The sequence below is a fragment of the Spinacia oleracea genome, chromosome 1, assembly GCF_020520425.1.
Source record: "Spinacia oleracea cultivar Varoflay chromosome 1, BTI_SOV_V1, whole genome shotgun sequence".
Classification (NCBI taxonomy): Eukaryota; Viridiplantae; Streptophyta; class Magnoliopsida; order Caryophyllales; family Amaranthaceae; genus Spinacia; species Spinacia oleracea.
Window position 1 is genome coordinate 119298319 of NC_079487.1, and position 15431 is coordinate 119313749.

The window sequence follows — 15431 nt, forward strand, 5'->3', positions numbered from 1 at the left end:
ACAAACAAAATGCCAACTTTTAGGATCTAAGAAAATGGTGCGCTCAACGCCTCAACGGGTTGTATCAAGCACTAAGAGGCATGCGCATGGAGTATTCACTTTTATCGACGTATCGTATTTTTTTCATGAGACTGTTTTACACTAATTTATTAATAAAGGCTTATTATATCATAATAAGTAATCAATCAACTTAATAATGCGTGTAAAATAACCATTTCACACCCGAATTTCACTATGAATTTGACTCATATAAGATTTGTCATTAGTAGTATAACCGTATAAACTCGGACATATTTTAACTTTCAAATTTCTAATTAATGGACTCATTAAGAACAAGTATAAAGTACCAAGTGGAATTGAGGGTGGTTTTTCAACTTGGCATTGGAATGGATTTTAATGGAGAATGTGGGATTTGAGAATAAAGCCGTGGGTTATGGAATTGGGATAAAATTTAGAGGACAAAAGAGGACGCAAAAAATAGTACGGCTTCTCACCAAAGGAACGACAAAATGTAATCGTACGGCTGAGGAAAGGGATTTTCTCCAAAGTACTCAACTAGATTCACCACCAATTGAACACGTTAAAATCATGGACCCCTAACCCACTATGGATTATTTTACGATCTTATTTTATTTTATACTCCGTAAAACTGGTTTGTATATCTTATTGTTATTCTATAATAATTAGGGTTTTTGATCAGTTGTAATTATTAATTGACTAATTGAGGTTTGATCTAAGTGTACATGCACATGTTGTTTATTCAACTTTTTTGAAAAAATTAATCAGTAAAATATATGAACAAATTAATTAATGTTAATGGAATAAAAGTAAGTTTTAATTTTTAAGCATTGAAAAAAAATACGAGTATAGCAAAAATCATGCCAACTACACACAGGGGGCGGATCTTTGTTAAGGCTGGGGTGGGTCTGGCCATCCAGCCAAAAAAATTTGTAGTGCATTTTTAGTTACGGCCCCCTCTAAAATTTGTGTATAATTGTATAATTACATAATATATTGCTTAATTTTTTTTCTACCGGCCCCCCTCATAAAACCGTTCAAGGTCCGCCACTGAGTACACAACACCTTAAAATCCACATAATAAAATACTCTTATATGGAAAATTAAATTCTAAAATATTATACTTTGATAAAAATCAAAATTAAGTTTAGTTAAGCGAAATAAATAGGGCCTAAAAGATGTTTAATAAGTTGAGTTATTCTACTCCGTACAACATAGTACTCCGTAATTTATAGTGTCTTATTTGATTCATCTAATTTTACTGATTTTTAATGGTTTATTAATATATTTTTAATACTCCTATAAAACTAAAAACTAAAAACTAGATATTTGTACAAATGGAATAAAATTTTACGGATAGAATATGATCATTGTTTTTAATTAATGCAGGAATTTATAGTCAAAAACTTAAATAGGCCAATGCAAATTATGCAACCCTAGCTATCAAATCATATATTGTCAAAGAGTGTAATATTATTGGTCAAAGAGTCTCATCATAAAATTTAGGGGTTCATATGATATTTGTCAACTAACCGGCCTTAGTAAACACCCTCCCTCACAAAATGCCGTTGATTTAATATCGTTGGAGAATTGCCAATTAGGCTTCGCAAGGAAGTTTGGAATCAACTTTTTTAGGGTAAAAGTAGATTTATTTTGAACCATTGGATTGAAATATCGGATTCACCTATGTTGCGGATTTAATCTCATTTTGGGTATCGTCTGATTGCGGCTCTATTCTGTTCATCTTAATATAAAAAAAAATGTTCAGAAAAAAGACTATTTATCAAAACGCTAATAAATTTTTAGATAGGTTCCGATAAATTCAAATAAGATAAGTATAGGAAAAAGAAGTGAATATCAATTGAATAAAACACAATATAACTCGTGGATGCATATGGAATGAGGCTTCCAAAACATGGAAGTGAATCTCTTTAGTCACTTGAGAGTTGAAATATTTGCTACCTAAATGATGATCCATATCTACCGTATATTTCTACGTGTCATCCAAAAAAATAATGGTTATGGCTTTGTTCTCTTCACTTTATCTTTATTGTTTATTAAATCAGACTAAAAAATCAGACCAGACCAGAGATCTACTAATAGTATATGATTAATGCAATTTCATATTTTGGACCTTCACGCAACATTCACCCCCTCGTGAAGCCTTGATTTTGGCCGATATCATTACGTATTTCCTCCGTTCTTTATATAATTTACTTTAACTACTTAAGAATAAAATATAGTTATGTATGGTCTTGTTATAATCGTCTCATTGTATAGATTTATAATGTAAATTATCTACGTAATAATTTTTTAGGGATAAATTTTTATTTTTTAATAAAAATTATTTCTTCAAAATAATTAATAACTAGATTTTATCCCGTTTCTATTAAATTGTTAAGTTAAAATAAAACTCCTATATGTACCAACTGCTATATTTTATATATTACATAGTAGATTAGATTAGTTTTTTATTTTAAATTGAATTTCATTTTAGATTTATTTTTTAATTCTTAGAGTGTTTGATTTTGGATGAAATTGTATATGCGTAATATTAATAATTAATTAATAAAAATATCTATGTGGCACCTAAATATTTATCTACGTGGCACTCGACTTTTTTAAAGCAAAAATAACTTTGAAATCTTATTTTTTTATTGGCCGAAACCATTAGATTTCCTATTTGGTGCTCTAATATAGGATTAATGTTTGATTTTGGATTGAATTTTATTTTAGATTAGTGTTTGATTTTGGATGATTTTTTAAAGATTTTTTTTAAAAATTATTATAGTGTTTGATTTTGGATGGAGTTTTATATATTAATAATTAAATAATTAAAATATATATGTGGCACATAATTAATTATTTACGTGACACTCAAATTTTTTTATTCAAAATTAAATTAAAAATCTTATTTTTCATTGGCCGAAGTCAATAGTAATCCTACGTGGCGCTCTAATAATTCAGCAAATATGCCTCATTTTATATATAAAATTAATCTTTTAACCATTTAAACTATTGATCTATCAAAAAAATTAATATAAAATTCAAATTAAACATTTTAAAAGTTACAAAAACTATTAATCTATCAAATGTTTTTAGAATAGATTAGTTAATCAAAACATATTAAAAGTTCCAAAAAAGAAACTAAATAAAAATTACAAAAAAAAACTAAAAATTATCTGCAAGACCTTTTGAACTAGAACAGGGAAGTATTACTTAGTAATGCAAATTTACTACGATTAGTATCTCATATACATACTCCGTAATCCGTATTGCATTGAAAACAAAACATTTAATACGAATCAAATTACAAAGTAAAGCTCACACGTACGTTCGCGCGAATGATATTGCTATTCGTTCAATTCATTAGAGTTATCACAAATCACAAATCACAATCACAACATTCACAATGTTGAAAGCACACCAAAAACACAAAGACACGTCTCAAAAGAATTTATCCTGCTAAGTAAAACAAAGAAAGAAGGTGAGAGGAAATAACGCAAGACTCCGTAGTTTACAAAAGACTTAAAACTGGATTATTCTTAGACATAGTAATCGTTTTTTGAAGCATAGTAACCCTATGTTTTTAAAGCGAATTGTGACTTAAAATTACATTATTCAAGCACCACATGTATCAACAACGCCAATTTGATATTCTTTTTTCATAATAATCCTAATAAAATACAAAAAATAAATTAGGAACAAGTAATTGACTTTATTTTAAGGCATGGTTCATAATAAATTTAGTGTGGACCAAGTCCATTTAAGAATCGGTGCTTAAAACTGGAGAAAAATAATTTGGCAATAAATTAATTTTAAACGTAAGACCGTTTTATATAAGTTTTTGTATAATCATGCAGCTAGCCATTGTTATTTTCTGATCGATCAGAACCGTTGAATTTCTAATGTTAAATCAAAACCATCTAATGAGTATTTGGTTTACTTGGTAATTAATATTTTTTAACAATAAAATTGTTCATAGAAATAAATTTATTATCAATAAACAAATTCAGTTTCTTCTACCCATCTATTTTGTCTGCACCCATTGATTTGTTCAGATGATTTCAATTCTTATTTTTAAATTAACGCAGTAGATTAAAACATGACCTATTTTGCAAGTTTATGGAAGAAGTTAAAGGATGATGATATATATAGGTCGCAAGTTGCGACAATAAAATGTTGTCGCAATCTTATGTGTCGACATTTCATAGGTACGAATAGGTGCCATGTAGGATACACGTCATCAAATTCTTTTTACTATCAATTCAATATTTTTACTATGAAAATATATAAATAAAACAATCGATACAAAGAAAGAAACAAATATTTATTATATTTATAGATAATATATACTTCCTCCATTCTTTATTAAATGACACAATTTTTTTGTCACGTTTGCCAATGCAATATTTCAACCATTAATACCTTTTATTATCAATGGTTAAAAATTATAAAAGTTTGATATTATAAAACTATAGGATGAGACGATTATAACAAGACCCCATGACTATATTTTTTGTTACGTATAAATCACAATTGATGGTCAAAGTATATTATATAATAGTGCCAAAAGTACAATTGTGTCATTTAAAAAAGAATGGAGGAAGTATTTCCTTTTATCTTATAAATTACAAATTAAAAAAATGAAAATCATAATCTAGTAATATATTTTGTGCAATTAAACTATTCGTCTTTGTATGCTACATATTTCGCCTTTATTAAAATTATTCCGTAGTAAACTCCTTATACTTAAATGTAGGCTTTTACCCCTTTTTTCATACGTACATAATTTGTTAATGGGTATTCTAAAGGTTAGTTATATACGCAAATTAACGACTCCTGATGAATTTAACACTCGGCTTTTAATTCAACTTATCTCAAACACTTATTGAATAACTTAATTTATTGTAAACTTCTAATTAAATTATTACATAACCATCAATTAAACCAAACAATTTAGAAGATGTCGTATGACTTTTTATCAATGAATTAATCTGATTAAAAAAAACACACCAAACAATTCATTCATTCAGACGAAACTTAATTAAAGCTTATAAGATTTACTACGTAAATTAAAACAACCGCCTTATTTTAGATGAAGATAGATCGGCATAGAAATTACAAAAAAAATAATAAGATCACAAGTAGAATAGATAAGCTTTGAGGTATAGTATTAATAGGCTTGTACGTATATCAAGTTTATTAAGTAATTCCGGCATACGTAGCATACGTAGACAGTAATACCTTTTTGTAATGTACTGTATTTTTTATTTTCTAAGTATAAATTAGTAAATGTATTTATTATTTTAATTTCCTATATCATATAAATAATTAAAAGTATTTTTTTTCTAATTTCCTATACAAATTAGAAATATTTTTCTGAAATAAAAAATTACATTATTCAATTTGTAAATTAGAATATTAAGATTTTCCTACTTTTTTTGTAACATGTATAATAGGTTACATAATCTAAATATTTTAATTTCCAAATACATTTATGACACATAGGCGTGCCATGTCACCACTGTGACACGGCTTAAAGATCGCATGTTGCGACCTTTATCATTTTCGGAAGTTAAAAACCAATTTCACAAATCAATTTATGTTGTTTATTTAAATGGAGATTGATGGATCAGAGTTAATTATATGTTGATAATGACAATGTCTTCACTACAATAAAAAATAAATATTTAACTTACAAATACTGAATTCAATATGAAAAACACAAATTCTTATTTACATGTACACCAGAGTAAAAGTTAATTCAAAATGCTTAAAAGTTAAGCTTATATATGTAAAAGTTATCTATTTCTTAGTGACAATTTTTTTCATTTTAGTGAAAATTATTTCTTCAAAATTACTAATAATGTATAAATTAATCATTTAATCCTTTAAAATGTTTATTTATCATTTTTTTTACTAATACAAAAGTCAATCAAAATAGGTTAAAGTTACAAAAAAAAAAGGGTAAAAGTTATCTTGGTGTACAATAACTTCATTGTACACCTTGTGCGCGCAAGACCTTTTGATGAAAATATGATAGCGTTCATTTTGGAGGCAAATTAATGGAAATTGCATACTCTTGAGGTATACTCTGTAGTAGTTAGGGGTGCTCAAACTCCGGTCGGACCGGAAAATAAACAAAATTGGACCGGATCAGACCAGTTGATTCCGAATTTTCGGTCCGGTTTTCGGTCCTTTAAATTTTGATTTCCGATCCGGACCGGTTGACTCAATTTATAATAAATAAATCATTAATCTTCTTTAGTGCCCTAAAATCATGTGTTATTCTTGATCTTCGTATCCATCTCTGCTACCTTAAAAAAATGGAGAATTAAAGTTTGAACGATTTTCTAACTATATTTGGTTTGAAATTATAAAATAAATAACCTCGAAAACCATTTTGAGACATGTTTAATAATTTTGGTCTAACCAAGTCTAAACCTGGATCTGACCGAAAAAAATCGGTCCAATAATCCGGTCCAAACCGGAATTTTTATATTTTATTTTATTTGTGATTCTTTAGAAAGAAAATTAGCTTATAAAAAATGTTTTAACAATCAGATGGACAATATTAGGTTAAAAAATTAAAGGGTTGGATTAAATTGAGCGGGAATGGATATATTTTTATTGTAGTCATCGAGTCTTAAAAAAATAAGAAAAAATAATAATAAAAAGATTGAGAAAGCCCCACCACCAGCAAATCACCCATCCTTTAGTATAAATACCTGCGTTCTATTTCCCCAGAATCCTTCATCCCTCCAAAATTTCGTCGCATAATACGTTGCGTAATTCTACTGACTTTCTTCCTCCATTGTTGATTTCTTTCCTTTTTCTTCTGATATTTATCGTCAATTTTTTGTTTTCATTGTTTGTGTTAATTTAATTCAAAAATTTATTGTTTTTCAGTTAATTTGACTTGACGATTCGACTCAGTGAGTCGTCGTCATCGTCGCTCGTGAGTTTCCAGTGAAAATGGCCGGCGGTGGATTGGCGGCGAGCCTTGAAGATGTTAAAAACGAGAATGTTGATCTGGTATTCTTTTTTTCCTCTCTTCCTCAAATTTCAATGTATTTTCAGGATTCTGTGATTTTTCGTGATAAAAATTGTGTTTGCTTAAAATTATGCGTTAATTTTCGCAATCTCTGCGCAAATAGTAGGATATACCGATAAATAATTTGACATCGTCGCTTTTTTTACGATTAAAGTTTTAAATTGAGCAAAAATCTCTACGTGATTATCAATTTCAATTATTAATGAATTTGTAAGCTATTGATTATTGTTCCCTTTAATTACGCATGTCAGTTTATCACAATTATGGTATAGTAGTGATTTCCGGCGCTTTTCGCCAAATAATCGGAGCGACGACAGGATAAAATTTGGTCAGGAGTCTCATAAAAAGTCATAATTAGTCATTAGCTACAACTTAATTACTAACACTTTTAAAGTTTAATCATATCGCTAAAATGTCGGAGATAAGTGTCACTAATTAATTATCTTTTAAATAAAAAGTAAGTGCATATATTAGTTACTCATATGCTTTATTTTTGCTTGAGTTGTGACGCCTAAGATTTTGGGGACGAATCTGGGAAAGCCAGGATTACGAAGTATTATTATTTTATATTTTGTGAAATCGTGCATATTTTGATTTTTATTTAAATCAGTATATATTTTTTAAATACTTTTATTAAATACTCCGTAATTTATACGTATGGTTTTTATTTATTTCCCTTTAGCTGTGTTATTCGTCTGGTATTTATTCGTTATGGGGATGAAAGTATAATACTTTAATAAAATAAAAACGCATTCCCTTCAAAAAAAAAAGAAAAAATAATAATAATAAAGCATATGTTCTTTTAAGATATGTATTGGCAAAAGTTGAACAGAAATACTCAATCGGTCCCAATAGCATCTTGCACTTAGTTTTTGGCACGAATATGAAAAAAAAAACTAGTGCTTAAAACATCTAAAAGTTAACAAAAGGTCTTGCGCGTACAAGTGTACACCAAGATAACTTTTACCCATTTTTTCGTAACTTTAACCTAGTTTTGATTAACTTTTATATTAGTAAAAAAAAGTTGATAGAAATTATTAAATGATTAATTTTATACATTATTAGTGATTTTGAGGAAATAAGTTTTACTAAAATGAAAAAATTTATCACTTAAAAATAGATAACTTTTACATATATAAGCTTAATTTTTAAGCATTTTGAGTTAACTTTTACTTCGGTGTACAATATTGTACACCCATTGTAAATAAGGATTTGTGAAAAGTTAATTAATTAATTGTTTTCTGGAAATAAATTTAATTGTTTTCTGGAAATAAAAGTTATTTCGGGACATCCCCTAGAGAAAATCAGACGTATGACTGTATGAGAATGTTTTATACTCACTACAATAGGGTAGGAGGAGTAACGAAATGTTATATTTACCTAATTTTTACATGTAAACTTTATCTAAAATTATCTAAATTTAGTTATAAATTGTACTCAAATTTCAACTTTTAATCCTTAGATATTAAAAGCTGATGCAAGGTTATCCGTCAATATTTAAAAAGTTAACACGATATAATATAAAAGTTATTTATTTTTTTTGGTGAACCCTTTAAAATCAAATCCAATGTAGAAAGGTAACCATACTGGATGAAAATTAGACATCTAAAGATAAGTCTTATTTTGATAATGTTTATTTTTTTCTAAGTTAATTAAATCAGCAGCAATTTCTTGTTAAATGCTCCTTCCAAGGGCAAACAAATTTACCCCTTTTCTCATATAATTAACTTCATTTTCTGACTTTGACCTCTGTACATCATATTTGCAATTCTTTTTTCCCCTGCTTTTGGAAAACATGAGAAACAATAATCAATCATATAATAGCTTGAAGTTTGGTCATCAATTTCATTATGAAGATTAGTTGTTATATATATACGTGAGAATTCAAACAATAATCAATCATATAATAGCTATTTTTCAATTACTAAAAAGTTATACTTGATCTGCTTTTTCAGGAGAAAATTCCTATAGAGGAAGTGTTTTCGAGTTTGCAATGTTCAAGAGAAGGTCTGACGACAGAAAATGCAACCAGTCGTCTTGATATTTTTGGACATAACAAGCTTGAAGAAAAGAAGGTTTATCCATTTATTCTCTTAATCTTGAAGAATAAAAACATATTAACTGCATTCACTAACTTCCATGTAACCTTTAATCACATCTGAAACCGTGTTGATCTGGAATTAACAGGAGAGCAAATTACTGAAGTTTCTTGGGTTTATGTGGAATCCATTGTCATGGGTTATGGAAGCAGCTGCATTAATGGCTATTGTATTGGCAAATGGTGATAACAGGCCACCAGATTGGCAGGATTTTGTGGGTATTATGGTACTTCTGGTGATCAACTCTACAATCAGTTTCATAGAAGAAAACAATGCAGGAAATGCTGCAGCAGCACTTATGGCTAATCTTGCTCCTAAAACCAAGGTAAGCACAAATGAAAATACACCCTAGTACGTGTTACACTGTTTCCGCTAAATGATTTATAACTAGTATTGATCCCGTGCCATGCACGACTTTTATTATGTTTTAAAGGTAGTTTAATTTTTTAATTCTATCATATACTCCAACTAACAATAGTAAATGTATTTTAGTTCGTGTTTCAATAAGAAAACGGTGAAAATAGTAATATAAGTTGGTATATTTTTTTTGGTGGTGAAGATACATAAAATTGGGGAAAGAAGTGGGCATGAAATTTAAAGAAAATTAAATGGAAAGATGTTTTCAAGAAGAGACATGTGGCGCTTCAAATTTCTTGCAATTAAAATGAAAAGATGTTTTCAAAGAGTGACATGTTGCGCTTCAAATTTCTTGCAATTTTCCCTGTTATTAAATTTTTGTCAGGGGAGACATTTTATAGTCCAAAAATTGTGATAAAGGACACAAATCATGCCTTTTGACCCATTTTCCGGTGGTCAAACCCAGTTACCCCGGCGTTGACCACCACGTCTTGTGCACGTGACACATTTTAACGAATAATTTATTTATTTTTAAAAATTTTCCCTCCAAGAATTTCCCAATTATTAAATATTAGTATAGATTCATGCTAATTAACTCTTTGATTATACAGGTTCTTCGAGATGGGAGATGGGGTGAACAGGAAGCATCAATACTAGTCCCAGGAGACATAATTAGCATCAAATTAGGAGACATAGTCCCAGCTGATGCTCGTCTTCTTGAAGGCGATTCTCTAAAGATTGATCAATCTGCACTCACTGGAGAATCTCTCCCTGTAACAAAGAACCCAGGTGAAGAAGTCTTCTCTGGTTCAACCTGTAAACAAGGTGAATTAGAAGCAGTTGTAATAGCTACTGGTGTGCACACTTTCTTCGGAAAGGCTGCACACCTCGTTGACAGTACTAACCAGGTTGGACACTTCCAGAAGGTTCTTACATCAATTGGTAACTTCTGTATTTGTTCAATTGCTGTGGGTATGTTTATTGAGGTCATAGTCATGTACCCAATTCAGCATCGTAAGTACAGGGATGGAATTGACAATTTGTTAGTTCTGTTGATTGGTGGGATACCAATTGCTATGCCAACTGTGTTGTCTGTTACTATGGCTATTGGCTCGCATAAGCTGTCTCAGCAAGGTGCTATTACTAAAAGAATGACTGCCATTGAGGAAATGGCGGGTATGGATGTACTCTGCAGTGATAAGACGGGGACTTTGACGTTGAATAAGCTAAGTGTGGACAGGAATCTTATTGAAGTATTTGCAAAGGGAGTTGAGAAAGAACAAGTATTACTTTTCGCAGCTAGGGCTTCAAGGACTGAAAATCAGGATGCAATTGATGCTTGTATGGTTGGGATGCTAGCAGATCCAAAGGAGGTATAATCACATTAACTATCTTTGTTTGTTTGTTTGACTGTTTGAGATGTTTTTTGTTTGACTGTTTGAGATGTTTTTCATGTATGTGTCTAATTTATTGTTGGACAAACTGTAGGCAAGGGCAGGGATAAGGGAGGTCCATTTTTTCCCGTTTAACCCTGTGGATAAGAGGACTGCTTTGACTTACATTGACTCTAACGAAAATTGGCATCGAGCTAGTAAAGGTGCCCCTGAACAGGTATTTTGTTTGTTTGTTTGTTTACATACTAATTAAAGGTGGCCGTGTAAATGGAAGTGCCAACTCGCCATTGTGCTAATATCATTATCCTATATATGTATAGATTATCGATCTTTGTCGCTGCAAGGATGATGTGAAAAAGAAGGTTCATGCTGTTATTGAGAGTTATGCTGATCGTGGGCTCAGATCTCTAGCTGTTGCAACACAGGTTTGTGCATCCGGCCCTATGTCAAATGCTTTAAGGCTCCGTTTGGTTTGCTGTAAAACGATTTTCCATGAAAAACACTTTCCAAGGGAAAACACAATTCGAAACTAGTTTTTTTTTATTTGGAAAATTGTTTTTCATCCCTTGCCATACCAAACAACGTAAAATGATACGTATTCCATAAAAACGTTTTACACCCTACCAAACAGAGCCTATGTGCATGAAGCTCACTCACATAATTCTTGTGAGAGTTAGAGATGACTAAGTACATCTTTTGTTATTGTGTTTGTGTAGGAAGTACCAGAGAGAACAAAAGAGAGTCCAGGAGGTCCATGGAAGTTTATTGGTTTATTGCCCTTATTTGACCCTCCCAGACATGACAGTGCTGATACTATTAGTAAAGCCCTTAATCTTGGTGTCAACGTTAAGATGATAACAGGTAATACAATTATACAATCCCATATTTCTTTTCTTTAATATCTTCTTGTTTTTTTTTTTTTTTTGTCAACGCAATTGCTTATATTTCTTATTTCATTGCCAACTTCCAGGTGATCAGCTTGCCATTGCCAAGGAAACTGGCCGTCGACTTGGAATGGGTACCAATATGTACCCCTCTTCCTCATTGCTTGGAAAAGATAACAATGTCTCTGGTCTTCCTATTGACGAGTTGATTGAGAAGGCTGATGGTTTTGCTGGGGTGTTTCCTGGTATGTAGTAGTACTGCCTTTATTTCTATAGTTTTGTTTTAAAGTTTTCGATGTTGTGCTAATTAATTGCTCTTTTTGTCCTTGAACTTAATAGAGCACAAGTATGAAATTGTGAAGAGGTTGCAAGATAGGAAACATATTTGTGGGATGACGGGTGATGGTGTAAATGATGCACCTGCTCTGAAAAAAGCAGATATCGGAATAGCAGTTGATGATGCAACTGATGCTGCAAGAAGTGCTTCTGATATTGTCCTAACTGAACCTGGATTGAGTGTTATTATCCATGCTGTGCTCACTAGCAGGGCTATTTTCCAGAGGATGAAGAATTACACTGTATGTACCTTTCCTTGTTCAAACAATGATTATTTAACACTCATAATAAATATATAACCTCTAATTTTTACTTGCTTTTCTTCGTGGGTTGCAGATTTATGCAGTTTCCATCACAATCCGTGTTGTGGTAAGTTCTGTTTTTTTTTTTACTAATATAGAAAGGGTCGGTCCAATTGGTAAAAGGTACACCCGGTTGCATGTAGAGCTACATGCAACCGAGTCGTTTTGTACTTGTAATGCTTCAAAAAGCACACTTTTGTTGTTTAAAAATACATATTTACCTATTAAAACACATTTTTACAGACAAAAACACATCCGCTCTAAAAGAACATTTTGTAGAAAACAAATATACAATACAATTGCTAAAATAAAAAGAAATTTTCTGAAAAATGTTGTGCTTTTAAACTGTACAAATGTGCTTTTGAATTGTAAAAAATGTGCTTTTCATGTGCCTTTAACCCGGTTGCATGTAGAATTACATACAACCGGGTGCACCTTCTAATTTGTGCTGTCCAACTGTTTGTTTGACAAAATAGTAACAATCTCCTTGTTCTTTCTATGTTGCAGTTTGGCTTTATGTTCATTGCTTTGATTTGGAAATTCGACTTCTCACCATTTATGGTTCTAATCATAGCAATTCTTAATGATGGTAAGAACAGCACAGCAGCATAACTATTTACACACCATCAAATCAATTCAGAAAAATGTGACTGATTCATTATTATATCAGTAGAATCTCATTGATTTCTCATTTTTTGGTATATTTGTCTAGGAACAATTATGACAATCTCAAAGGACAGAGTAGTGCCATCCCCTCTACCAGATAGCTGGAAGTTGAAAGAGATATTCGCCACTGGTGTTGTTTTGGGAGGTTACCAAGCACTAATGACAGTGTTATTCTTCTGGCTCATGTCAGACACAACCTTCTTCGTGGTAAAAACATCATTCACCCTTAAATTTACTTTCAGTAAGAATCCCTCCATTTATTTATTTTACTTAGACGACCACATCACATTCACAACTTGGTTTGTCTTTGCAGAAACATTTTCATGTAAGTCCATTGACTCACGGACAGATGATGTCAGCCTTATACCTGCAAGTGAGTGTTATTAGCCAGGCCCTCATTTTCGTCACAAGGTCTCGAAGCTGGTCCTTTATCGAACGCCCTGGGTTGCTCTTGGTCTTTGCTTTCTTTGCTGCTCAGCTGGTAACTTTTGTACTTATACTGAGATGAACATCTTTTTCTGCCTTGCACCTTTTCTGATGAAAACAACTAGTCTATTACATTATACTAAAACAAACATCAGGGATTATACTAAAACAGACATCATGAGTGAAAAATTTCCCCGCATATTTCAACAACTTTTTATGGGAAAAGATTCAGTATATTTGACTTAAATTTTATTAATCTTTTTGAAAATAAGTCAAAATATTTTGTAATCCTTACTGCTCTATTTTCGAACAATTCAAAAAAATGTTACAATGATCATTTTATAATATTCGTGCTTGCACGAGAACTAATTATATGCTAATAATGTCAACAGGTAGCAACTTTGATAGCTGTGTATGCTAGTTTCAAGTTTGCAAGGATCGAAGCTATGGGATGGGGATGGGCTGGTGTTGTTTGGCTTTTCAGCCTGGTGACTTATTTCCCCCTTGATGTTCTGAAATTTATCATTCGCTATACCCTTAGTGGAAGGGCTTGGAACAATCTTCTGGAAAACAAGGTAAATATTGTTGCTGCTGATGAAGCAGAGAAACAGTTATAGTCAGTCTTTTCTGCTGGTTTTGTTTTGCAACTGATTTAACTGGTTTGTTCTTTGTCTTCCTTAATTAGACTGCTTTTACCACAAAGAAGGACTACGGAATAGAAGAGAGAGAAGCGCAGTGGGCGACTGCTCAAAGAACCATGCATGGTCTCCAACCTGCAGAAACCACTACTTTATTCAATGAGAAGAACAGTTACAGGGAACTCTCTGAAATTGCTGAGCAAGCCAAAAGGAGGGCTGAAGTTGCAAGGTAAGACATACTACATCCGTTTCAAATTGATTTTTAGTTTTTTACACTTTATGTTTTAGTCCGTTTTAGGATGTTCTTTAAACTTTGTTTTATTCTGTTTTGGAAATAAAAGTTTACTATTTTACCCCTTTTATCCCACAACATGTACAACTTTTCACTCACATTCTCTTTTTTTTTTTTTTTTTTTTTCATTTTACTTACATTCACCCACCTTTTTACTATCTACCATACTTTATCCACATTTTATTATATCCACCCACATTTTTACACATTTTTCCTACTTTGTCTTAATATGTGTGCATATAATAACCGTAAATATCATTTTGAAACGGAGGTAGTATACCTTAATGTTCCCTGTTCTTCAAAGTATGAAAATTGTGTAGTTGATTTCATTGTTTATGAAATGCAGGCTGAGGGAGTTGCACACATTGAAAGGCCATGTAGAGTCGGTGGTGAAGCTGAAGGGATTAGATATCGACAACATGCAGCAACATTACACTGTGTAGATCAGAAAACCCACAAAAAAAAAAAAAAGGAAAGACAGAAACAAGAAGATGACTAGTTAGAAATAAGTGTCCTTACAAACTCAAGGACACTTAATGAATTTTCTTAGCAAGTTTACAAGAGTCTGTTTATTTATTGATCTTTTGTTTTGTTGTCCTCTCCTTTTTAAGAACAACACAAAAACTTCATGTCTAACTGCAACAGAAATAGCAGCAATAGGTTAATTTCTCTGCTTTTTTACGTTCAATTCTGTGCTGTGTTTGGCTCCTTGGAAATTTTGTATACATTGCAATAAGCAGCCAGCATTTTTGTACCTTTGATACTTTGATGATGATGATGATGATGATGATGATGAACATCAGTTTTACATGTTCTAATTTAATGTCACTGTTTTCTGCCGTATCATTTTTGTAGAATGTTTGTAATTTTTTGTTTACAGTCTTCCTTTAGTTCTTGTTCTAATTGTGCTCATTAAATTCTCTATGCTATTTTGTGTTCATTAAGACTTGTCATTAGTACAG

At 31.2% G+C, this 15431-nt stretch overlaps 1 protein-coding gene across 3 annotated transcripts; it reads left to right on the top strand.

Annotated features, from left to right (window-relative positions):
- Positions 1-6668: 6668 nt before the first annotated feature.
- LOC110795080 (plasma membrane ATPase 4) lies at positions 6669-15312 on the top strand. 3 transcript variants are annotated; one of them, XM_022000054.2, is made up of 17 exons: positions 6669-6809; positions 6931-7056; positions 9031-9150; positions 9263-9499; positions 10143-10904; positions 11020-11142; positions 11246-11350; positions 11642-11786; positions 11896-12054; positions 12149-12387; positions 12482-12514; positions 12955-13036; positions 13160-13320; positions 13427-13594; positions 13932-14114; positions 14225-14406; positions 14816-15312. In XM_022000054.2, exons 2-17 carry the CDS (start codon positions 6997-6999, stop codon positions 14910-14912), a joined length of 2856 nt encoding a protein of 951 aa, XP_021855746.1. In that variant the 5' UTR covers positions 6669-6809; positions 6931-6996; the 3' UTR covers positions 14913-15312. The 3 variants fall into 3 exon arrangements, with proteins under 3 accessions (XP_021855746.1, XP_056698008.1, XP_056698005.1); XM_056842030.1 differs by having other exon boundaries at positions 6782-6837; XM_056842027.1 differs by having other exon boundaries at positions 6782-6804.
- The last annotated feature ends 119 nt before the right edge of the window (positions 15313-15431 follow it).